Source organism: Hemicordylus capensis, chromosome 5 (assembly GCF_027244095.1).
Source record: "Hemicordylus capensis ecotype Gifberg chromosome 5, rHemCap1.1.pri, whole genome shotgun sequence".
NCBI lineage: Eukaryota > Metazoa > Chordata > Lepidosauria > Squamata > Cordylidae > Hemicordylus > Hemicordylus capensis.
The window spans coordinates 57,896,278-57,922,120 of record NC_069661.1 but is presented as its reverse complement, the minus strand read 5'-3'; the positions used below and the strand labels follow the sequence as shown (position 1 = coordinate 57,922,120).

Below are 25,843 nucleotides of genomic sequence, written 5' to 3'. Positions count from 1 at the left end.
CAGAAGTGTGAGCACTGTAAGGTATTCCCTCAGGGGATGGAGCTGCTCTGGGAAGAGCAGAACGTTTTCAAGTTTCCTCCCTGGCTTCTCCAAGATAGGGCTGAGATAGATTCCTGCCTGCAACCCCGGAGAAGCCGCTGCCAGTCTGTGAAGACGATACTGAGCTAGACAGACCAATGATCTGACTCAATATATGGCAGCTTGCTATGTTCCTATGTCTTATTAAGAAAAAATTAGTTCACTTCTCATTAAAAAGTGATTTCAAAACACCTTTTTTTTGTTTTGGCTGAAATCTGCTCATATGCAGTTGAAATCAAAGGTTGAAATTCCTATTGGGCCACACACCCCAAAACAGGCAGCAGCCATGTTGGCTTTGTTGTGACATCATTGTTGCTGTCATTCATTGAGATCTGGTCATTCCGTGTATGGAGAGTGAAGTTTCCTGCAGTATTCTGTCCAACTGTGATTTTGAAAAATCAGAAGGTACAAGTAGTGTGTTGTGCAAAAGTACAACAAAAATCACACCAGAGGAGTGGGAATTGTGCAGAAAAGCAATGGAAAGCTTGGGTAGGTGCAGTGAGAAAAGGTGTTCAGTGAGAAATCTGTGTAGTTAGTATGTCAGGACCATTTCAGTGTTAGTACAGATAAGTTATAAAATGTTTATTATCTCTAATATTGTACTTTTATTTATTAAAAAAGGGAGCAGCTGTGTGGAGATGGGGTGTATGTGAGTAGCTTCATAGGAGTGGAGATGAGGGGAGTGAAGACCACAAGGTGGTTATTAGAGCTAGTTGTATAACTAAAAAAAAAATCTCCTTTCCCAAAATTGTCCTCTTGTATGGCATGCCATATAAGGGGAAATTCTCTCCTCACCTTAAAATTGGGTGGGTGTGGGAGAAGCAACTGGAGAGGGGGGTGAACAGTGCCTGTGTTCTGCTTTTTGTCCTAGTAACAGCTATGAAGAATTGCTGTCAGAGCTGGTGAGATCTGCCCCTCACCAAGAAAGATGTATAGATATCTTGAAACTAAAGGGCAATCATTCTTACATTTGAATAATGTAACTCATGTCTCTGAGGTAAATGCGTCCTGTTTTATTACATAGGCCTCAAATACTTAGCAGTATTAATGTTGCTTCTTCTGTGTGACAGGAGCCTCTTCGTTTTGTTTCATTTTACCATCTTCAGTGGTAGGTAAAGTTGTACCAGTTGGATGTCTGCCTGTCATGTCTAGAAGTCCTAGGCCCTCTGGCCCTTACAAGGAACTTAGCAGCCCCTTCTTATGAGATACGAGATTGGAAGGTAGTAAAAGGCAAATAGGAGCACTGAGGCCTAGCAGTTCTGATGTATAATAGCCACTGTCAGATAGAAGGAATGAAGGAAGAGGCCACTATCACAGCCAAGGCCTATGCAATTGAGCCTGTTTTCCTAACTACCTCAGAGACATGAGTTATTTATTAAATGTCTATACAGCCTGATATTTATTTTTATTTTATTTGTTTATCAAATTTGTACGCCGCCCCAAACTTTCATCTCTGGGTGGTTAACAACATAAAGTTAAAATACAGACAAAGATTTTAAAACAATTTAGACAAGCTAAAAATAAAAAAACAGATTAAAACTTTAAAAGCTTGAATGAAGAGGTGAGTTTTCAAGTGCTTTTTAAAGATTGCCAGAGATATAGGAATCTCCAGGTGGTGTACAAGTTAAGACATAATATAAAATTCATAACACAGATAAAATTCTCAATAAATAAAAACACATTAAAATTTCAGTTTCAGTTAAAAGCTTGGGAAAACAGGTTTGTCTTCAGGATCCTCCTAAAAACAAACAGAGAAAGAGATGCTCTTACTTCTTCAGGGAGTGTATTCCAAAGCCCCGGGGCAGCCACAGAGAAGGCCTGGTCACTAGTTGCCACCAAACAGGTCAGCGGAAACTGTAATCAGACCTCTCCAGATCTTAATAGGCGACAAGGTGCACGACAGAGAAGGCGCTCTCTTAAGTACCCTGGACACAAGCCGTTGAGGGCTTTATAGGTAATAACTAACACTTTGTTTTTCGCTTGGAAACATATCGACAACCAGTGCAGTTCTCTTAGAATCGGTGTTATATAGTCCCTTTGGGCAGACCCAGAGACCAATCTGGCTGCCGCATTCTGTACCAATTGTAGTTACCAAACTGTGTACAGAAGCAGCCCACATAGAGTGCATTACAGTAGTCAAGCCTAGAGGTCACCAGCACATGGACCACTGTTTTAAGGCCATTTGTCTCCAGAAATGGACGTATCTGGCATAGCAGCCAAAGCTGATAAAAAGCACTCCTGGCTACAGTCTCAACCTGAGAAACCAGGGAGAGTTTGGGATCCAGGAGCACTCCCTAACTATGGACCTGATCTTTTAGGGGGAATGTAACCCCATCCAGAACAGGCAGATATAAGCCATCTTATCGGATCCCAACCCCCTACAGACAGTAGCTCCATCTTGTTTGGATTCAACTTCTGACTGTTGTTTTTAATCCAGCCCATTATCACCTCCAGGCAGGCACTTAGGGGGATCATGCCATTTCCTGATGAAGTTGGTATGGAGAAATAGATCTGGGTGTCATTAGCATATTGATAGCATCCCAGACCAAATCTCCTGATAATCTGTCCCAGCTGTTTTATGTAGATGTTAAAAAGCATTGGAGACAGTTTATGGAGCCTTGTGGAACTTCACACTTTGAAGAATAACAGTCTCCAAGTGACACCATCTGGAATCTGCCAGAGAGGTAGGGATGGAACCACTGTAGAACAGTGCCACCCAATCCCACCTCCTTCAAGTGACCCAGCAGAATGGTATTGAAAGCCGCCGAGAGATCCAAAAGGATCAGTAACGTCACATTCGCTCTGTCTGCCAATTGGAGATCATCCATCAGACCAACCAAGGCATTCTCAACCCCATAGCCTACCCGAGAGCCAGTTTAGAATGGTTCTCGATAATCTGCATCATCCAAAACTGCCTGGAGTTGAGAAGCAACCATTTGCTCAGTTACCTTTCCCAACCAAGGTTATTATTCAAACATAATAATGGCTGCCCTCTATTTCCAAGAGATTTTTCATTCTGTGGGGGCAGATTTCACCATCTCTGACATACATTCTTCTCGGCTGTTACCAGGGTGCAAGACAAAAACAGCACTGTTCACCATCTCCACCACCCCTTTCTTTACAAAGCCAATCCCTGGGTTTTTGTTTTTTTTAAAGGGCAGAAAAATAAAATATTTTCCCCTATTCTGGCATGCCATGTAATATTTTGGGGAGGGGGGATCTTATAGGACCAGCTTTAATAAGAAGGCTGTGATCTTCATTCTCCTCATCTCCACTCCAGTGTAATCTTCATTGACAGAAAACAAATGTGTGTTTGGGCAGGAATCTACAAATGGCATATTTCCTGAATTTCCTTTTACAAATCCTTTCCCAGTCATTTTCAGTAATTGGCACAAAACAATTCCACACAACTCCGTCAGTTTCCCCACACATATCAGAAGGCTGCAGGGAGGCTGTATAGCATTGATGTCATAATCACCTCAGTCAGTGGGAGAGTGTTTGCACTGCTGGGGAAATGTGAATCTATAAACAGGGCTTTTAAACTAATTCACGTAGGATGAAAAAATTGCAACATTACTGAATAGTGAGCTGCTTAATGGATGAATAGTACTAAAAATGCTATATGAGATTTAGGAGACATCCCCATTTTAGCACATCAGAAAGGAAGCTTCTAGCCCAGCCCAGGCTCTGACAAGTTTTATTTGCTTGCATGGATCTGTTACATAGGGGAGAAATGGCAGCCCCTCCTGAACTCTAGAATGCTATAGACTGTTCTGCCACATATTTAGACCAAGCCAAATATCTCTTTAATATAGTGTCAGTCCTACTCAATATATGACATGCAATCTAACTGAAATATTAAAATTAATGACTAAGTACACCTCTTCTGCATTCTTACCTTAACAGGTGGGTTCTCTCTCAAACTAAAAAAGAGGATACAGACGAAGATATTGCTAAATATGATGGTAAGGCATAAACTTCATGTATTGATGTAAGAGTATATTTCTAAACTATCTTGTGTATCTCATTTCTGCCTTCAGAAATATCAGTGTGTAGTATTTGATATTGTTAGTAAAATATATGCTCCTGTCCCTCTATTATTGTTGCTACCATAACCTAGGTCACTGATTTCTCCCAATTTCCCTCAAAATCCTCTGGGACTTTATTATTAGATTTTGAAATGGAAGGCATATACAAGTCAGATGTTCATGATATTTAATTTCATGATACTGTTGGCCTCTGTTCTTAAAAATGACATTTTATCTTATGACCAATTGTGTGACTCAAATTGCTCCAAGCATTATTAGCAAGCATGTATCTGTCTTAAGTCTTGAGCTTTGGTAGAATTAATTTTGATTTTCCTTGAGCAGCATTAACATAGCATCTTCATATGGGCTTGAATTGAAAAGCAAAAAACACATGAAAGGAGATGCATCTATAGCGCCTTCTCAGATTTAAGTTTAATTAAAATCTTATAGGACTACAGAAGTAGGAAGATGTGTGATTCTCCTACCTGAGACAATCAGTCAGCAGTATGGGGGCCTGTATGCTAGTGACTGGGAAAATAAATTGGAATTTCTAAAATACTTGCTTTTCTTCAGTTGCTTTCCCTGGAGTTCCTTTGAACTGATTCATGTGCATGGAGACTAGCACATGGTTAAATTTATGTACTATTCAGTGAATTACATTCATAGTTTCAGAAAATGTTTTTGTTTCCTGCTACTAAGAACCTTATTACTGGAGGTGACTCGAGGTGAGCTGCAGCACAACCACTTTGTTCCCTTTCATTGGCCCTGCCGTCTGGGTGAGTCCATTGCTGATTCAGCGCAGGTTAGGTGGTAGTTGATGCCACCACTCTTCCTCCTCACCTTCTGGGAGTGTGCTAGCCCATCTCTTGCTACGGTGTGCTTTTCCCAGCATTGGAAGCAAACAGACTTGGTGCTAAAATAGAGAGCATGGTGGCAGTGAGACACAGAAGCTGCTGAAAGTCAAGGCAGCCCACACTGCTATATCAAGGAGTGGCACATGCTGGTCCTGGAACAGAGTGGCACATATGTTGTTTTTTCCTTGTTGCATGCAAATATAGCAAGGAACAAGAAGCATTCACCCTGCCCTTGTTCTGGTGTTGATGGGCACTGCTTCTTATTATAGCAGCATGGGCTGTCTGTGCTCTCTCTTCCAACACCAAGGCACAGTGGCAGTGAGACACAGGGACTAGCAAAAGTGGAGGCAGTGCACACTGTCTGATATGAGGAGGCATGTACCAGCACGAGGGCAGAGTGCATGCCACTTGCTTGCTGTATCTGGACGTGTGCAGTAAGGAAGAAGCAGCACATACTGTGCCTTTGTACTGGGACTGGTGTGTGCCATTTCTTGCAGTAGCAATAGTGTGCTGCCTCTGCTTTTGGCTGGCCCCTGTGTCTCACTGCTGCCACACCCTTCCTCTTTGCATCAAGCTTGTAAAAAGCTGACAAGCCTTTGTTGCTGGGGAAAGTGTGCGACAGCGAGAGATGGGCTAGCAAAACTGTATGCCTGGAAGGTGGGGAAAGAGCACAGCATCAGCAGTGGCTTCTGATCTGGTAGGTGGGGCCAGGAACAGGAGGGGTGGGCCTGGAGGATGGGGAACAAAGCAGAGATGAGGCTTGGGTGGCAGTAGCTGGGCAGGTAAGTGATGCCTGCAGTGGAGGGCAGGGCAGGGTACCTGCACCTTCTCTGCCCTATAGTTGTCATCACCTCATGGGAGAGGGCGAGAGGGCCCCCCACCCCCCGCTTATTACTAGGCATCTGGCTGTAGTGTGTGAAGGAGTAGTAATGATAGAGACCTAACCTTAATATAGGCGTGGAGGGTCAGACTTTCAGAATTTGCTTCTTTGCTAAGCAGGATTCACTTTGGTTTCCATTTGGATGGGTCACTACATGTGTCCGCTGTCTGTTACAAGGTATCCCCCTTAAGAGATGGGGCCTCTCACTGGTAGAGTATCTGCTTGCACATAGAAGGTTCCAAGTGCACTCCTTGGTGTCTCCAGGTAGGCTTGGAATGACTTCCTGAAACTTCAGAGAGCCACTTCCAGTCAGTGTGGACAGTACTTAGCTAGATGGTCTGGCTCGGAATAAGGTAGCTTCCTATGTTCCTAAGTTTAGTTCATATATCGTTGCTGTGAACTGTGACTCAAGGCAGTTTGTATATGTGTCCCCCAGGTGGTTTTTTTGGTTTTGGTCTTTTGATGGAGAATCTGAAATTCGAGAGCTGAGTGTTTTGTATGTTTGGAAAGAAGAATGTAGACAAAGCAAGTATAGGAGATGCTTTTACTCCATTGTTACCATTTTCGTTGCTTGCATTTGTCTTGCTATATTTTCTATTTTAGGAAGATGGGAAATAGAACCATTAAAGGAAAACACAGTGCCTGGTGACAGAGGATTAGTACTGAAATCTGTAGCAAAGCATCATGCAATATCAGCTATGTTAACACAGCCATTTGTTTTTGATAGTAAGCCAATGATAATTCAGTAAGTATATTTTCATTCTTAAATATTATACTTGAAATGACTTTTAAAATTGATGTTTGTACTGGGATTATGCCATGTGTAAAATCTCCATAGGAATGTGTTCTTTAGCTTTTGAAAAACTTCTGAGTAAACAAATTATTGTTTGGGAAAGTACATAGTACTTGTCTCAAGAAGAGTATTCTTGTGTTTCTGTTGTGCAGGTATGAAGTGAATTTTCAAGATGGCATTGATTGTGGTGGTGCATATGTTAAACTTCTTTCCAAAAGTGAAGACTTGAATCTGGTATGTAGTATTGGGGTTCCAGTGGAACTTCAGGTAAAAACAGGAAGTATCCATTTGCCAGTAATGTTATATAGTGTTCACTTTAATATGTAATGATGAGCTTTTCAGGCATCTGCAGATGGAACAATCTTTTCTTTTCTCAGTATATGTTTATGGATATTGTGAATGGCAGTCTCTTTCTGGGCACTGTGCAAATATAGAAAATGGGGACTGAGATCTTGTCATTAAATGTAGAGAACAAGCAGGGCAACATCTCCTGTCACTTTTTATATAATATGAAAAGTCTGATATTAATATACGTAGTTGATGAAACTAATGTTTCATCTTTCTGTTTGAATTGTTTTTAATGTTTTCTGTTTTAATTGTAAACCGCCCGGAGCCATTTCGGAAGGGCGGTATATAAATCAAATAAATAAAATAAAATAAATAAAAATAATAAATAAAAATAATGCTTAGCCCTTTCCTGGTTTTTTGGAAAATTAGCTTTGGAAGATGGGCATTTTGGAGGACCCCTAATCCTTTCCACCTCTTCTTCTGTTCTGACTTGTACTTTGTGGCCTTCCTCCCTGCCCACCTTCCAGGTCCCAATGCATGGTGATTTTCATAATGGTGTTGGAACTTCGTTATGTGCACATGTATGCCATGTATTGGATCCTGAGGCAGTTCTTTAGCTTCTCTGCTCTCTCAAATGGTAACTTAACACTAAAATGTCAAACTCTAGATAAAACAGGACTATAGAAGTAAAACTGTAATATATAATATAATATAATATAATATAATATAATAATATACTGTAATTTGGAGACTTCAGTATTAATTTAGTGTATGTAAAATGTCACGATATTGCATTTTAGACATTATAATGTTTGGTCATGTTATGTATTCTTTACCATACTGTGCATTCTTTGCTGCAAGTTGCCACAAAGTAGGGAGATAATTGGGCTGCAACCAGTACTGAATGAGTGTGATTTATTTATTTTACTATAGAATGATGTGCTCACTTTCATCCTACAGGAATACTTCTATGACAAAACATCATACACAATTATGTTTGGACCAGATAAATGTGGAGAAGATTACAAACTACACTTTATCTTCAGACATAAACATCCTAAAACAGGAGACTATGAGGAAAAACATGCCAAGCGTCCTGATGTAGACCTTAAAAAAATCTATTCTGACAGGAAGACTCATCTATATACTCTTGGTACTCAAATGTTTAATGTACTATTTCAAAAAATAAGATCTGTGGACAGATAGGGATGGAAATTAGGGATGTGCATGAACGGTTTGTGCCAAACTAATTTGCCTCAAACCAGGGCCAGTTCAGAAATTCTATCACAGACACGGATCTGGGGTCAATTCAGTCTGTGATCGAACCAGGCCCGGTTCTGGTGAACTGGTTCGGCACAGTGAGGAGTGGCCGGGTGGGGACAGTGGAAGAGGTAAAAAGTTGCTTCCCCAGCTGGCATGGCTGCTGGCACTACTGCTCGCCCTCCCTGGTACAGTCTCAACAAGTGCACTCCCTCCTCCTTTACCAAGCTGCCGGCTTGGTTCTGGCCTCTGCACATGCAGAATTGTATTCAAGTAATGAATATAGAATATAAACTAGGGGCAAGGAGATTTAGGTTCAAATTTCCACTCAGCTGTGAAGCTCACCTTTTAACTACTCGCTATCTCAGTCTAACTTACCTCCACATATTGGTTGTGAAAATAAAATTTGGTGGGGTGAACATTATATGCTGGTGTGATTTAACTAAAAGATGTGCAGGATAGAAAATAATGGCTGACATCCAGACTAATGTTGCTTGTGCACAATGAGGAAGGGACAATTTTTGTAGATCTCCCCTTCTTTCTGCAGTCTGTGCTTCTCAAGCCAGGAGACATACTTGTGCTTATTTGACTCAAGTAAAATATTTCAGCGTATCAAAAATGCCTTTGCAAGAGGCAACCTTCATCTTTTCTGTATTGCTTCCTTTAATTGAAAAGTGCCCAGAGACAGAAGTTTGGGGTGATCTACAAATCTGATAGATAAATAAAAACCAAGGCATGACCGTTCTTTGTTCTCCAGTCCTGCAGTTCTCTCCAAAGAGCTTCTACCTTCTTCCATAATTAAGCTTGCATGGCCTTTAACTAGAGGTGTGCACGGAACCGCACCTCCGTGGTCCGGCACTGGGTATCAGGGCTCTTTAAGGGTGGGGGAGGGTGTACTTACTCCTCCCACTGCTTTTCCCCTGCTGGTGCACCTGTTTTTTCCAAGCATGTGGGGCGGCAGGGTACCTCCCTGCCACCCCTTCCCCCGTTCCTCGGCAAAAAGCTTCATAAAGCCTGACTGTGCATGTGCACGTCGCGTACGTCAGACGTGTGCGCGCGACATACGCACACGATGTGCAGACATGATGTGCGCACATGCAGTCAAGCTTTATGAGGCTTTTTGTCAAACGGGAAGGGGCGGCAGGGAGGTACTCTGCTGCCCCAAATGCTTGAAAAAACAGACACGCTGACAGGGAGAAAGTGGCGGGAGGGGTAAGTACACCCTCCCCCACCCTTAAAGGTCTACCCCCCACCAGCACCAAACTAGCCCTGTATCTGGACCGGTCCAGAGGCCTTTAGAATGGCCTCTGGACCAACACATCCCTACCTATAACTATCCCATCCGTGCACATCCCTACCTATAACTGCACGACTTCCTGATCAGGAATAGAGATATGGAGGTTTGGGAAAGAGGCATACACACCAGTAGTAATCAGAGTTGCAAAGGTTTAGGGTTGCCTACTAACCATGGTCTTATTAATCTGGCCAAAAAAATTTCTCTTGGTTGGCTGACAGATGCAAAACCAGAAAATGCTCCAGTTACAAGCCTATGTGCCATGTAATAGTGCAATGTAAAGCATTGGACAAGATAATTGCATTTGTAGAATAATTCATGCCCGTGAAAGCTATGTGAATGCACTTCCAATTGGTCTTTGCTTCCAAATAAATGTTTGGGCTATAATCAATCCTATTGGTTTGGAATGGTATTAAAATTCAGGTTAGTAGCATTGTACAAAGCATCATAAGAAGATCTAATCTCCAAGTTAAGCTTGTTCTTGGTGGATGACTATGTAAATGCAAAAAGCAAGAAAAAATTTCTCTCTTGCCGTTTCTATCATATTTCCTTTAATTAAAAAATATATATTTATTGTGTCTTAGTGCTGAAACCAGATGACACATTTGAAATGTTAATTGACCAAGCAGTTGTAAGTAAAGGAAGTCTCCTGGAAGATGTGGTTCCGCCGGTGAATCCTCCAAAAGAAATAGAAGATCCCGATGATAAGAAGCCTGAGGACTGGGATGAAAGACCTAAAATTCCTGATCCCAATGCTGTCAAGCCAGATGACTGGTAAAGAAAACCTCCGCTGTTTCTCTTCCATCCTACTCCTCCTCTCCCTCTACCAGTTATATAGTAAGCAGACTTTCTTTGGTTTGCATTTTCACTCTATGGAATTGACCTTTTGAAGAGTGCTTCAAGCTGAAAAGATTTGGCTCTGGGATGCTAGTATAGTTCTGAATGGAAGTAATATGGCAAAATGGGGGTAGGGGAAAGAGAAATGGGAATCTTTAAATATTTTACAAATATGCAATAGTTAACTGCCTTTTTATGACTATCTTTTATTCTTGATTTTTCAAAAGTGCAAAAGAGGCTTTTTCTGAAAAGTATGCCCTCTTATTTCTGTTGTTGAGCAGAACTTTATTATGCTTTATACTATCCTGCTCTTATATTGTCCATCTCCTAGTAACATTGGTCTGTAATTAAAGGAATGAAGATGACCCTCCCAAAATAGAAGATCCTGATGCTGTTAAGCCTGAAGGTTGGCTTGATGATGAACCAGAATATATTCCAGATCCCAATGCAGAAAAACCAGATGATTGGTAAGAATGTCTTTTGTTGTGGCAGTGCATTAGGCAAACGGAATTCTGTAGCAAACTAGAGTCCATGTTTATGATTTTTATTAACTTGTTTTGTGAGTGGTTTTAATTGTAGCCAGTGTGTGTTACAGTGGTCCTCAACCTTGCATATCTTCATCCCACCAATTACTTTACCAAAAACCCAGGATCCTATTATGAGCAAACAAAAAAGCCCACTTTTCCCAAGATGGACATTTATATTTACAGACATTCTGTTATATTTATCATTTACAATTTAAGGTTGTAAGGACACTAACAATTCCTGTAGCATTGTTGGGAATAAGCTTTATTGCTTTGGCTTTAATACACACAAACACAAAAATAATCCATTAGTAGTTTCTGGCAGGGTGGTTAAAAATCAACGATTAAATAATAAAATAAAATTATCGGCTGGTTTTGATTTAAAATGCTTTTTGAGGGAAAAGTCTATCTGAAGATAGTTTTCTATTTAAGATACATTATAGTCCAAAGGTTATTCATCATGAAATAAGGATTAGTTTTTAATTATGTAGGATGAGGCTATATATATGCAATTTTTAAACTTTTTGGTAAATGAATTCCATCCATTCACAATGTCAGGCATCCCTGAACTGCGGCCCTCCAGATGTTGCTGAACTACAACTCCCAGCAATCCCTAGACACAATTTTTTGTGGCTGGGTATACTGGAAGTTGTAGTTCAGCAACATCTGGAGGGCCGCAGTTTGGGGATGCCTGCACAATGTCATGCTCTTCCAGAGGTTTCTGTAAGATTATTTTGGGCAATTTTTCTATCTAGAAGAGGACCAAAAATGAAACCTTCATCTAGTTGTAAATATTAAGATTATACCAACAAGAATGAGTCTTTATGTAAAAAAACCATGACTTAAATCTAGTCTTACTGACTAGTGATTTAAATCGTGATCTAAATCGATTTGATTTAAATCAAATCCACCCTGGTTTCTGGAGAGGTAAAACCAAATATTTCTAGTTCTTGCTGGTTTATTCTTATTATAGGGCAGACTATAATGACAGGTGGACATGATGATTGACGGAGAGTGAATTCTTAAGTCTCTTTCAGATGTTATAAAAAACAGAGGCTATACTTGGGTATAGGGTTGCTATGTCCCCTGGGGTAGCATCCGGATTTTGGTTGCTCCACCCGGCTGCTGAATTCCACCCTGATTTACATGGATTTAGAATGCACTGCCCAGATTTTACTGTGGATCTGATCATTTAGGAGGGCAGAGGAGGAGGAGAAAGTATACAAATCTGTCTAAATAAATAAAATGCAAATTAGCCACCACATAATTGGCATAATATGCAAATTAGGCCACCTGGATTTGGGAACGTTGACTATGGCAACCCTACTTGGGTACAGCCTCTGAAAAAGAGGTGGAATTCCACCCGACTGCCAATCATTCTCCTGCCAGGTGAGCATCTCTCATTTACAGCCTTTGAAGCTGCAAAGGCTGTAAGTGTGTGGGCACTTCCATGAGCAGGAGGTTCGGGCACAGGAGCTTCCCACTTCCACAATTGTCCGCCAACACACTTACAGCCTTTGCTGCTTCAGACAAAGGCTGTAAATTTGAGGGAGAGTAATTGACAACTGGGTGGGACTTCTGCCTCTTCTTCAGAGGTTGCACTTGAATACAGCCTCTATTTTATAACACCCGAAAGAGGCTTTAATAATTATTATGAAAACCCTGCATCTCACCTAGACTGCTTCTGTGTCCCACTGGTGGTAGATGTACCACCAGCTGAGAACCACTGTGTTAAGAGGACTTGACTGAGTTGTGTGCCTCCAGTATTAGCTAATTCAAGTTGCCATCTTTGAGACCTATATCTTGAAAGCACGAATGTAAAACTTGATCTTCTTTCTTCTTCCCCCCCATAGCAGGTGATATTGTCCGCTCTGGTGCTGGCCTGTTATAACTGCCGGGTCTAAGTCCTATAAATTAGGGGTGAGCCTTCTGAAGGCCTCCAGACCGGTCCAGACATGAGGGTGGTCCGGCACTGGTGTGAGAGGCTCTTTAAGGATGGGGGAAGGTGTACTTACCCCCCCACACTGCCTTTCCCCCACCGGCGCGTTCGTTTTGAAAAGCTTTTGGGGCAGCAGGATACCTCTCTGCTGCCCCTTCCCCCAGTTGTCGGCAAAAGGCTTTAAAAAGCCTTTTGCGCGTGCGCACATCACATCTCTGCGACGCGCGCGTGACACAGACGTGACGTGCGCATGTGCAAAAGGCTTTTTGAAGCCTTTTGCCAACGACTGGGGGGAAGGGGCGGCAGGGAGGTATCCTGCCGCCCCAAAAGCTTTTCAAAACGAATGCGCCGGTGGGGGAAATGCGGTGGGGAGGGGGGGTAAGTACACCCTCCCCCACCCTTAAAGAGCCCCCCACACCAGTGCCGGACCGCAGCTCTGCGGTTCCATGCACATTCCTACTGTAAATAGATAATTATAGAAGTTACTACATGTGCTGTGAATTGTACTGAAACAAAGTGATTTTGGAGGTTAGGAATGTAACCCAGGTGTGCCTAATGTTTGTTTGAAGTATTTTGTTGAATATCACATTCAATAACAATGCATGCTAGTGATAAAAGTTGAAGTTCTTGACAGTTAGGAAGTGACTTCTTTCTTAATGTGAAAATTTCCTAAATGGAGTTATGCTTCAGTTTTTCTGAACCCATAGGGAGGAAATTATTTTGCTGGTCTATACTTGCTTATTGCAAAAAAAAAAAAAAAAAGTAGCTTGTTTCAACTGTGCGTGTCTGTGTATTACTGTATATTTAAAATTCTATAACATATATATATATGGCAACATATTTTTAATAAGCTGCCTTTGAGTCTTGATTTAAAAGCAAGTTAGAAATCTTGAAATATTTTATCTTGAAATCTAGAAGATGGTTAAACTAGTGGGAGTACAGCTTTATGGAAGCACAGTATGGTGCGAGAGATGAATGAAAAGTGAACTAAAACTGAAAGTGTGCGTGTGCATGTGCACATATGTTTGCACATGTGCATGTGCACACACCATTTACAAGAGGACACTTAAAACCTCTGTTCAATCATTTTTACAGGTATGAGGATATGGATGGTGAATGGGAAGCTCCACAAGTTCCTAACCCAAAGTGTGAGACTGCACCTGGCTGTGGAACATGGGTCCGCCCTATGATGAGCAATCCAAACTATAAAGGAAAATGGAAACCACCAATGATAGAGAACCCTAATTATCAGGTAATAGCAGCAGATTGAGTTCCAGATACTTTGGAACTGGGCTGTTTCAACAGACTAGTTATTGCCCTGCCAAATCAAACTTGTTTTGTAGGTGGAAGTGAGGGAAATCAGGTCATTAAAGTGGTTTGATTTCATTGTAGGGTATACTGTCTAAGTTAGAATATTGGGAGGTGGAGAAGTGAGGTACATGTATGGATTGAGGTTAGCTGTCTCTGAAATAGGTAAGGAATGCGAAGAAATATACGTGTTATCTTGTACCTCTTGTAATGTATATGATGATCTTGTTCAGGAGAGACAAAAAATCTGAAGGCTAATTTAAATATTTGAATGAAACATTTCTAGTTAAAATACCAATTTTTATAGATGTATCACTGCTTTTGTCATTAAACCAGCCTTTTCATGTTGATAAAATTCCAGAGTATAACATTTTTAACAGAATATCTTGATATAGGTACAGATAGGCCACTTTATATATTACATACACCACCATCTCCTTAATGGCACCGTACAGAGTTTAGAGAGCTCTTCTCAAAGTCTTTCATCTCACAGTCTTCCATTGTTGCATTTATTTATTTATTTATTCGATTTCTATACCGCCCTTCCAGAAATGGCTTGGGGCGGTTTACACAGAGAAATAATAAATAAGATGGATTCCTGTCTCCAAAGGGCTCACAATCTTAAAAGAAGTATAAGATAGACACCAGCAACAGTCACTGGAGGTACTGTGCTGGGGGTGGATAGGGCCAGTTACTCTCCCCCTGCTAAATAAAGAGAATCACCACATTAAAAGGTGCCTCTTTGCCAAGTTAGCAGGGATTAACTTGTAGGTAGATATAGCAACACATGCATTGCTATATCTAGCTGTGTAAGGAGGGTTGAGAACAGGCAAGGAAATGTTACTTCTCTCCTAAGAATGAGTAACTTGTCAGTCCTGCCATCAAAAGAAGCTCAAAGATTAAGTTATATACTAGATGCTACTTTGCTTCTCCAGACTGGCTTCTTATTTTATAGGGTCCTATCCGAGTAGCACCAGAGCTTCTCATTTGTATAAGAATAGTCCCTTTGCAGTAGAAAAATAGCAGATGACTGATTAAAAATTGAAAAATATATGCACTTTGTATGTATATAAATAAGACTTATTTGCACAAGTGGATTTGTGTTTCATTTTATACACATTAGCCTGATTTGATGGGTTTTAGGGCTCCCCTGCAGAGCATTTTAAAAAGTGAAAACCTCAGGGAATCCCAGATGTGGATTCCGCCCTGAGCCATTTTTGGAATGGCGGTATAGAAATTGAATTGATGATGTGGTTTGGAGCAAAGAATGATGTATGAGCATCTAATTGCGCATGCACACAGAGTTCCTTCTCTATCCAGGAATACACTCAGCCACCTTATTTCTTAAACCGATTGGGTATTGCAACTTGAAGTCAAACCCTTAATGCTGACAATTTGTCTCTAGTATTTTATGTGCATGAAACAGAATCCATATACAGTGGTTGGTAGGTAGGTTGATTGATCTTTATTATGGTACTTGACCAGAAACAGTGCACCTCGGTAGTATCCCAAACTACTACCTTCACAAACAAAAGATCTGGAGTGTAATCCGTTGTATTCGTAAGGAATGGGGTTCTGCGCCTGTGCAGGGACCTCACGGATCGATTAGCTAGTGCCTTGCGCTGGCCCTAACTGCCAAGCACGTGCTTCCGTTTAACCTAGGCAGTTAGGGCACGCTTCAGTCAGTTTCTGTTAGACCGCCGTTGCGTCTACACCTCGGATTATATAGCTCCTTGGATTTACTTCTTTTAACTTGGAAAAACGACTTGGACCGGATGACAAAGAAAGATTGGGCTTGGACTCTTGACTGGAAAATGGACTCGTCTCTGAAGACCCTTTGAACTAAGCATAAAAACAATTGTTTCCCGCCCCTCGGGGTGATGGCTGACGCTGTTAAGCCAAAGACTACTTTTAAATGTTGCTCTGAGTGTCGTGCAAAATTACCTTTGACACTCACGATGCTTGCTTGCTGTGTTTAGGGGAACAACATAATACGACAACTTGTAAAGTTTGTTCTTTGTTCTCGAAACAAACGCTGAAGAATCGGGCGTTACGCTTGAGAGCGGCCCTTTATGATGATGTGCTTTGCCCTCCGACGCTGAGACCCTCAACATTGGGTACCTCGACGTTGGGACCCTCAACGTTGGGACCCTCGTTATGGGGCACAACATCGAGTGTGGTGGTTTCGAAGCCTGTAGCACCTCTGGTGGACTCTGCTGTTCAGCAGTCGAAAGCTGCCATTGTGCAAGACTTTAAACAGCCAGAGGAAGTGGGGGGGAAAGCGGCGCCACCACAAGAAGCACAAGCATGTCTCATCTTCTGAGGGAGAAAGAGACAACTCTCCACCCAGAAAGCGGAAGAAAAAGACTAGAATTCGTAGTGGGACCCCATCTCTAACTGCTTTGCAATCTGATTCAGAATGGGACTCCACATTGAAGATTACACCTTCCCCGTGGGTGTCGGAGTTGGAGGGGGACCATCCCATCACAGCATCGGCATCGATGTCAGTATCGAGGACGGCCGAGGTCGAGCATCTGATGCCGATAGTTGAGCGTACTACAGCCCTCACGGTGCCGTTGTCGATGTCAACATCAACGGAGTATGACCCGGAGATCGATCAAAGCCAGGGACTGGGACTTGGCATTGTGGCGCTATGCAGCTTACACCCGCCCATACTCCACGTATGTCTCCTGTGCTGACCTCACGGGGGGAGTTCTGGACGGACGACTTTTTAGATCTTGGAGAGGAAGCTGCACAAGACCAAGTATCGCTTGATCCTAAGATGAGGACAGATTTGTTGGCGATTATGGATTCGACTGATACCACACCGTCAGGTTTGACATTCCATGGTTTCTCAGGAGTCGAGATGGAACAGGTGATGGGGCATTCGCTACAGCCGGTACCGAAAACTCCCTCAATGTCACCGGTACCAAGGATTCCGGTACCGAGACCACTACATCTTGTGTCTGCAGCCACAAGCCCTATTGGCTTATTGGGTCCCCAAACTGCAGATTGGGCTACATTAACAAGGCCTTTGCCGTTATTTGTCCAGCACTCAACGTTACAGTGGAGGTCGCCAATGCTTGGGGAGTCTTCTGCTGCTAACCAGATGGCTCATACCTGCGGTTTTCAACATGCCCCATCAGTGGTTTACCCTGTAGACTATGCTGAGTACAAGATTTGGAAAGCACAACAGGGAAGCAGACTACAAAATCCCCGTTAGCCAGGATGCAGCCAAGGCAGTGAGAACTATTTCTATGGCATGCCAGACTTCGGTAACCATCACTGACTCAGTTCAGCAAGAGCAACCACACGATGCGGTGGTGCCTGCACGTTCTCAACCTCCACCACCAAGGATACGAGTGCAGTCTATTCCGGACTTACCTTTACCACTTGATTCAGGAGATGCAGATTCATCTGCTGCAACTGAGACGGATGATGACTCTACAGTCCCAACAGAACCAATGGAACCTAAGCTTCATACAGATGTGCCCCCGGTTACATCGGTGTCCCAGACGGAGGAGTTGAAGGCCTATCATATACAGATACGTGAAATGGCTGAAGCCTTAGGTTTGGAGTTGAAACAGCCAGAGTTGGATTTGAAAGATCCAGTTTACAATATGATGGCTCGGGCCAGGATAGCACATCCTGTGTCACTTCCAATGCTACCGGCAATTACAAAGGCTGCACAGACGGCATGGGTGGTTTTGCAGACATCAACCGCTACTTCCCGGAAGTTAGAGGGCATCTACACATACCTGATGAAACTTCCGGAACCAAATTCGTTGGTTGTTGAATGTGCTTCTTCGAAGGGAGGTCAGCGCCATTCGACTCCTAGTGACGAGGGCAGAAAACTGGATGTGTTGGGGCGTAAAGTCTGTGCAACATCCAGTTTGGCAATTAAGAGTGCTAACTATTCTGTGTGTTTAGCCAGTAATGGGCACCACCTTTGGGATGTGCTTTTTCAGGACTCTGATACCATGTCGCTGCAAGAGTTCCAAGAGAACTTCAGGAGAACGTACGAAAAGGAGTCGGTGATGACTAGACATCTACTGAGCACCTTTAAACATGCCGCAGAGACGGAGTCTCGTGCGATGACCACTGCTATCACTTTACGCCGCCATGCCTGGCTCTGCTTCACGGGCCTGCAGCAGGATATGCGGGATAGGGTGGAGCACTTGCCATTTGATGGAGAAGGACTCTTTGCCGAGACCACGGATGCAACAATGCAATCCTGGAAGCAATCTAAGTTTACAGCAAAGACCTTTATGACTATCGCAGCAAGTGGCCAAGGGCCACGCAATCGCTCATGTGGCAATAAACAATAGCAAAACAAAACAATACCAAAACAAAAAAACAAAAGAAGAGAATATAAGAGGCAGTATAAACCATATCAACATAATAAAGCCTATGGCCAGCGACAAAGGGGCCAAAAGCAATAAGGAGCAGAGTAAACAGTCTCTTTGATGGTCAGATCAATCCGCTTCCACCATGCACGACAACGCAAGATTCAGCACCCAAGGCCCAAGCCTTGTGATTGCCAAGCCTTGTGATTGCCAAGCCTTGTGATTGCCAAGCCTTGTGATTGCCAAGCCTTGTGATTGCCAAGCCTTGTGATTGCCAAGCCTTGTGATTGCCAAGCCTTGTGATTGCCAAGCCTTGTGATTGCCAAGCCTTGTGATTGCCAAGCCTTGTGATTGCCAAGCCTTGTGATTGCCAAGCCTTGTGATTGCCAAGCCTTGTGATTGCCAAGCCTTGTGATTGCCAACGTCAACATCAGGTTGGCAAGCCATGCTCAAGCATGGCACAACATAACATCAGATCACTGGGTCCTGACGATTATAAGGTCTGGCTATGCAATAGAGTTCAAAGCTTTGCCACCCTTTCAGGGCATAAAGTACACCAGACCGACCCAGGTGCTTTTGGACGAAGTTCAAGTGTTTGTTCGAAAAGCAGGCAATCGTGTAAGTGGAGTGGGTGGACAGGATGTGGGGATTTTATTCCCGATATTTCCAGATCCCCAAGAAAGATGGTGGCATACGTGCGATAATGGACTTGAGGGACTTGAATTGTTATGTGGACAACAGGAAGTTCAGAATGATAACCTTACAAGCAATCCTACACCTCCTAGTGCAGGAAGAGTGGGCGGCAACTCTAGATCTAAAAGACGCGTATTTTCATGTTGTAATTCGCGAGAGCCACTGCAAATACTTGAGATTCACAGTTGGAGATACAGCGTACCAATATGTAGTACTAGCGTTCGGACTCTCCACAGCGTCACGTGTATTCACAAAGGTGATGGCTGCGGTAATAGCATTCTTAAGGACGGAAGGGGTGGCTATTTATCCCTAGCTGGACGACTGGCTGCTGGTGAATGACACGAAAGAAGAGTTACGTTCGCAAGTCCGATATGTACTACAGCTCCTGGAAGACTTGGGCATCACAGTGATTCCAAAAAAGTCAAAATTAGAACTACAGAGGCGTGTGAGTTATAAAAGGGCAGAGCTGGATATGCAGAAGAAAAGGGCTTATCTGCCAGAGAGCAGGTATCGGCATATCAAGAAACTGGTTCTTCTGTTTCAACGCTTACCGCGGCAACTGGCAGAGTTGATTCAGCGCCTACTAGAATTTAAGGCATCGTGAAATACGACGGTGCGCAATACCCATCTTCATATGAGGCCGCTTCAAGGGTGGTACCTCAGCAACTTTTGGCCGAATCTAGACAGAAAATACGGTCCCGAAGCCTGTGCTAAAATCCTTGGACTGGTAGACTATGTCTGCCAATCTACTGGCAGGTGTTCCATACTAACCTCTCACATCCATGCTCGGGCTGACAATGGACGCCTCCCTTTGGGGATGGGGTGCACATTGCCAGCACCATTAAGTACAAGGGCAATGGTCTGCGCAGCAGCGGAAGAGCCACATAAACTATGTCGAGCTCTATGCTGTTTTCTGGTGCTGAAGGCGTTCCAGCCACTGTTACACAGAAAGATAGTGCAGGTCTATCTGGACAACACCACAACAATAGCGTATTTGAACAAACAAGGGGGGACTGTGTCACGCTCTCTCTGTCAGTTGAGTCAAAGAATTTGGACGTGGTGTATCGCTCAGTCAATAATCCCAATGGCGTTGCATATAAAAGGGGAGGACAATGTGCAGGCGGATGGCCTCAGTCGAACATTGTTGCACAACCAACACCACGAGTGGGAACTCAATATGGTCTATCTGAAAAATATATTCAGCAGATGGGGTTGGCCAGTAATAGACCTCTTTGCAACTGCTGCAAACGCAAAGTGTCGGACATACTGCTCACGTGCAGGAGTAGGCAGGCACTCCCTGGGGGATGCTTTTCAGCACAAATGGACAAGGGGACTATATTATCTGTTTCCTCCACAACCACTGATAACTTGTGGTATCCCAATTACTCAGGGATACCATGAGGGGCATCTTGATCACACTATGGTGGCCCCGACAACAGTAGTTCCCAGTGCTATTGCGCCTGTCGAGGGGGACTTATCGCAAACTGCCAAGCCGACCAGACTTACTAACACAAGGCCAAGGGGCAATTCAGCATCCACAGCTCGAAACTTGAAGTTAACTGCATGGCGAATAAATTATTAAAGAGAATCCTGGTAAATAATAGGAAGAAGTCCACGAGACTGAATTATACTAGCAAGTGGCAACATTTCAAGCTATATGCTAGACATGGTTTCTTCCCTAGGAGGGCCACAGTCAGGCAGATATTGCTTTACCTGACAACACTCAAAATGGCTTGCCTAGCAAACACGTCATTGAAAGTTCATTGGGCAGCAGTCTCATCAGAACACAGGGGATGGGGGGACACAATGCTGTTTTTCCATCTGGAGTGTAAGAAGTATCTAAAAGGTCTAAATAACTTATTACTGCCGCTGTGGCGGCCGCTTCAACAGTGGGATTTGACATTGGTGCTACAGGCCTTAGTGAAGCAACCATTTGAGCCGATGGCGGAGGCTTCACTACGTCTACAAACATTGAAAACTGTATTCTTGGTGGCGATCACCACAGCGAGAAGGGTTAGTGAACTAGCGGCCCTCAGGGTGGATCAACCCTGCACACAGATATTCCCAAACAAGGTTGTGATGTGGTTAGACCCATGGTTCCGACATATTTCAACCAATTTTCATATTAACGCAAATATAGTTCTGCCTACATTCTTTTTTTAATCCTGAGACACAGCTGGAAAGAACTATACACGTACTGGATGTGCAGCACGCACTGGTGTATTACTTACAAGCTACAAGGCAGGTGCACTCCACAAACAATTTTTTTGTGATGTACAGAGGAAGGCCTAAGGGCTAACCAGTTACAAGACAAAGGCTATCACACTGGATTGTCCAGATGATCAGATTGGCATATACAGGGCAGGGGAGAACCCTGCCAGAGATCATAACTGCTCATGCTACAAGGGCATACGCTTCTTCAGCTGCTAACTTAGCGGGCATTTCAGTGGCAGAGATATGAAAGGCGGCGACTTGGTCGTCGGACCAACCATTCATTAAACACTATGCTCTTGACTTGAGACAGACAAGGGAAGGGGAGTTAGGACGTGGAGTTCTGAAACATATCCTACCTTGATTATTAGAGAAATTATGGACCCACCGCCTGGGTTGATTCTCAGCTGGCTAGTCTCCCATTCCTTATGAATGCAACGGATTACATTCCAGATAAAAGGTTGCTTACCTGTAACAGATGATCTGGAGGTAAACCGTTGTATTCATAAAACCCGCCCGACCTCCCCGCAAGAATGGAAAGGCTGGGTAATGAGATATATTTATGCTTGTCATGGAAGGCAACTGCCGGTCCACCAGAAACGGACTGAAGCATGCCCTAACTGCCTAGGAAAAATAGAAGCACGGTCACGTGCTTGGCAGTTAGGGCCAGCACGAGGAGCTAGCTAATCGATCCATGAGGTCCCTGCGCAGGCACAGAACTCCATTCCTTATGAATACAACGGATTACCTCCAGATCATCTGTTACAGGTAAGCAACCTGTTTTTCTGTTCGTGTGTGTGTGTGTGTGTGTGTGTGTGTGTGTGTGTATGCAGGGATGGTGGTAGGGGGAAAAGATTTTAACTGGTTTCTACCCTTTCTCTCTGCAGCCCCCTGTGCTCTCTAAAAAAATTGTCCCTGAGTATTTGGAGGAAGGGGCAGCAGAGGGATTGACAAAAGCGTGGTATAGTGGTTAGAGTGCTGAACTCTAGGACCAGGGAGACCCGAGTTCAAATCCCCATTCAGCCATGAGACTTGCTGGGTGACTCTGGGCCAGTCACTTTTCTCTCAGCCTAATCTACTTCACAGGGTTGTTGTGAGGAGAAACTTGTATGTAGTACGCCGCTCTGGGCTCCTTGGAAGAAGAGCAGGCTATAAAATGTAGGAAACCCCCCAAAAAACTGACATCTGAGTGAATAGAACTTGTTCCTTTTGCAAAAGTACTAATTGTGTTAACTTTCATTTGTTTCCTCTTACTACTTTTGCTGGGGAGGTGTGTGTACTAATTCTGTGACATTCTTTTTTTTTTTTAAAGTGGAGATGGAGAGTTTAAAAGCTTCTTATTCAGTCTATAACCCAGTCAGACTATAGGGCAGTGGCTGAAATCACCAGTAGGAGTGGAAGCCAGGATGGTGCCTTATATCACTTGAAAAATCTTCCAGGGTGGTTTTTTTGGGGGGTGTTTTTTTTTTGGAGGGGGGGTTGCGAGAGAAGTGATACATAAAATAGTTTCCTCCTTATGAAGGATAACTAATTCAACTTGTCTTGCTGGCATATTTAATCCTAATGTATTTCATGCAGTATATTTTTAATTTTCTTCTATTACAGGGGATATGGAGTCCTCAAAAAATTCCTAATCCTGATTATTTTGAAGATACTCATCCTTTTCAGATGACTCCTGTTGGTGCTATTGGTTTAGAGCTTTGGTCTATGACATCTGATATCTACTTTGATAACTTTATTATCTGCTCAGAAAAGGAAGTGGCTGATCGATGGGCAGCAGGTGGCTGGGGCTTTAAAAAATTGGTTGCAAGTGCTAATGAGGTAAGAATTTCCCGTATTTTGCATGAACACATGCAGTTTCAAGAAGTCCCCAAGCTTGAAATAAGAGCACTTATTTCAATATATATTTTATATTAAGTACTTATATATTTATTATTTCTCTGTGTAAGCTGCCCTGCTGTTCCTATGAGGAGGAGCAGGAGCGGGGCTTGGGTGAGGGTGGGAAGGTCTCTGGGGATAGGGGGCTGCAGCTTGGCTAACAGGTACCAGCAACGCTGCAGCTGCAACCAAGAGAGGTGAGGGGTAAAGAGATGGAGGAGTGACCAAGAGGGGTGAGGGGGTGGAAACAATGGGATGGAGGAGGAGGAGGAGCAGGAGTGTGGTTAAGGTGAGGGTGAAGAGATCTGAGGTGAGCAGGGCAATAAAGTAGTAGCGTGCAGATGCTCTGCGTGGGTTAAGCTAGTTTCTCTTTAATTCTGAATGCAAAATACTTCATAACTCCCTCTGGTCTTTTCAATAATCTTTTGAAACAGATTGCTGCTATTATACTTCCTAGTCTCTGCACTTTCTGTAATTTATTCATACTGATGGATCCTTCTAGAAAGCTCTCTGTGTCCAAAAACCTCTCTTCCTCTCCTTGTCCATATACTCCAGGAGCAGGGCACCTAATCAGCTAACGCTTTGTAATGGTAGTTGTTTTAGTTTGATTATTAAAAGGGTTTGTGTAGATCAGGGCTGCACAACTTGAGCCTTCTAGCTGTTGACTATGATTCCCATCGCCCCTGACTTTTGGCCACTGTGGTTAGGAATGATGGAACTTGTAGTCCAACCACTGCTCTAGTTGTGCACCCCTGGTATAGTTGGGGGCCTCTTTAGTGTGTGGCAAGTCAGACTATTTAGAGAATCCTTAAAATTGAGATGTTTGCTCAAATTCATGTTGTGGGGTGTGTGTGTGTGTGTGTGTGTGTGTGTGTGTGCGCCTTATTGTCATTCAAAGGCACACTACAGGTGTTAATACAAACTACTACATTTAGTACAATATCCAGAAAAGACTGCATGTTAAAATAGAATACTTTGTAGCAAAACTTGGTAAGCTGGATAAATGTTTGTTGTCTTCTTCTCCCTCCCCCCGCCTCGCCCTCCAATCCTGTTTAGCCTGGTATGTTTAGTCAGTTGGTGACTGCTGCAGAAGAACGTCCCTGGCTTTGGGTTCTTTACATCTTGACTTTAGCACTACCTGTAGGACTGGGCATATTGTTCTGCTGGCCATCCAAGGTACATGAGGGATTCCTCTGATATCCTCATTTTATATGTAGAGTGAATACTTTTGCTTGATTTATTTTCAGATTTTTTTCAAATCATGCTATCTACAAATTTCTTCAGTCTAAAAATCAGTTGGAGGGAAGGGGGGAAGCATGCCTTATTTGTCTTAAAAATTGTGTTTAGCTTCTTGAACAGTTGTCCTTATAATTTTAGAAAATGGATGAAGATGTGGACTACAAAAAAACAGATGTGGTCAAGCCAATTACAAAAGGAGAACTAGAACAACAGACAGAAGGAAAGGATGAAGAACTAGAAAAACCAAATGAAAATGCTGGTGAAGCTGGTAAGGGATTTTGACTACACATTTAGCACTCTAATTAGCTATGGATAGATTAATATGTTTATAATATACAGTATAAGCTGGAAAAAGCAATATTAAATATTCTAGAATTACACATTGCATTCTCTTCACACTTGCTGCTTGTTGGGGCTCCACTTTCTTACAAATATCCGTGAACTGTGGATATGGAGAACTTCTGTAGTCATTTTTATGATAAATGAGAGCACTTTTCTTAACTTCCACTCATTTTCCAAGCTCCTTGGAAGGTTGGAAAATGTGGCTTCAACCTGATCTCCAGAGCAGCAGACACAGATCTTGTGGAGGATATGACTTTCATATGCTTGCTTATGTACTTCTAATAATTTGGCTCATTATTAGCAAACATTTGAGTGATTTGTGGTTTTCTTTCCATTGTGTACAGCAGTGTTCTCTCTTAACAGGAATTCCCAGATGTTGTTGACTACAACTCCCATAATCCTCAAGCAAAGGCTATTGCAGCTGGGGATGCTGTGAGTTGTCAGCAACATCTGGGAATCCATGTTAAGAGAGAACACTGGTGTATAGTCAAGCTCTGGGGACTTCTTCAAAGCAACATCTGGGAGTGGGGGAATGAGCTGTACAACAGAAAATTTTGGTAGTCTTGTTTTCTTCCAGTTGTATTGTTCAGATGTGTCGAAGTTGCCATTGGCTTCCCTCCGAGTTATTGTTAGATTTGAATGTTTATACTAAAAGCAAAGCTGAGGATTTCAATCATAGACTAGATACCTTAAAACTAAAGCACTCTCTGCTGATGAAGTCATGGTTTAAATGAGAATGTTGACAAGCACAAGCCAAGGAGGTTAAGTAGAGGGGGCACCACATAAACTCGGGAGAACACAAGAACAGCCCTGCTGCATCAGGCTCAAGGCCTACCTAGTCCTGCATCCCATTTCACACGGTGGCCCACCACATGCCTCAGAGAAGCCCACAGGCAGAGGGTGAGGGCTTCCCTCTCTCCTGCTGTTGCTCCACTGCAACTGGTATTTAACAAGAACATAAGAACAGCCCTGCTGGATCAGGCCCAAGGCCCATCTAGTCCAGCATCCTGTTTCGCACAGTGGCCCACCAGATGCCGCTGGAAGCCACAGG

The 25,843-nt window shown here is 43.1% G+C and overlaps 1 protein-coding gene across 18 annotated transcripts in view; it reads left to right on the top strand.

The window, feature by feature from the left end:
- CLGN (calmegin) overlaps positions 1-25,843 on the top strand; it is a 54,432-nt gene that overhangs the window by 12,898 nt on the left and 15,691 nt on the right. For 16 of the 18 annotated variants that reach the window (XM_053254919.1, XM_053254918.1, XM_053254907.1 and 13 more), the window contains 10 exons: positions 3,985-4,043; positions 6,444-6,585; positions 6,786-6,900; positions 7,882-8,074; positions 10,060-10,249; positions 10,666-10,779; positions 13,871-14,027; positions 22,939-23,154; positions 24,268-24,387; positions 24,589-24,718. In XM_053254919.1, coding sequence (XP_053110894.1) covers positions 3,985-4,043; positions 6,444-6,585; positions 6,786-6,900; positions 7,882-8,074; positions 10,060-10,249; positions 10,666-10,779; positions 13,871-14,027; positions 22,939-23,154; positions 24,268-24,387; positions 24,589-24,718 — 1,436 coding nt within the window. The remainder of the gene's footprint in view (positions 1-3,984; positions 4,044-6,443; positions 6,586-6,785; positions 6,901-7,881; positions 8,075-10,059; positions 10,250-10,665; positions 10,780-13,870; positions 14,028-22,938; positions 23,155-24,267; positions 24,388-24,588; positions 24,719-25,843) is intronic. The other 2 variants (XM_053254902.1, XM_053254901.1) reach the window with 1 other exon arrangement.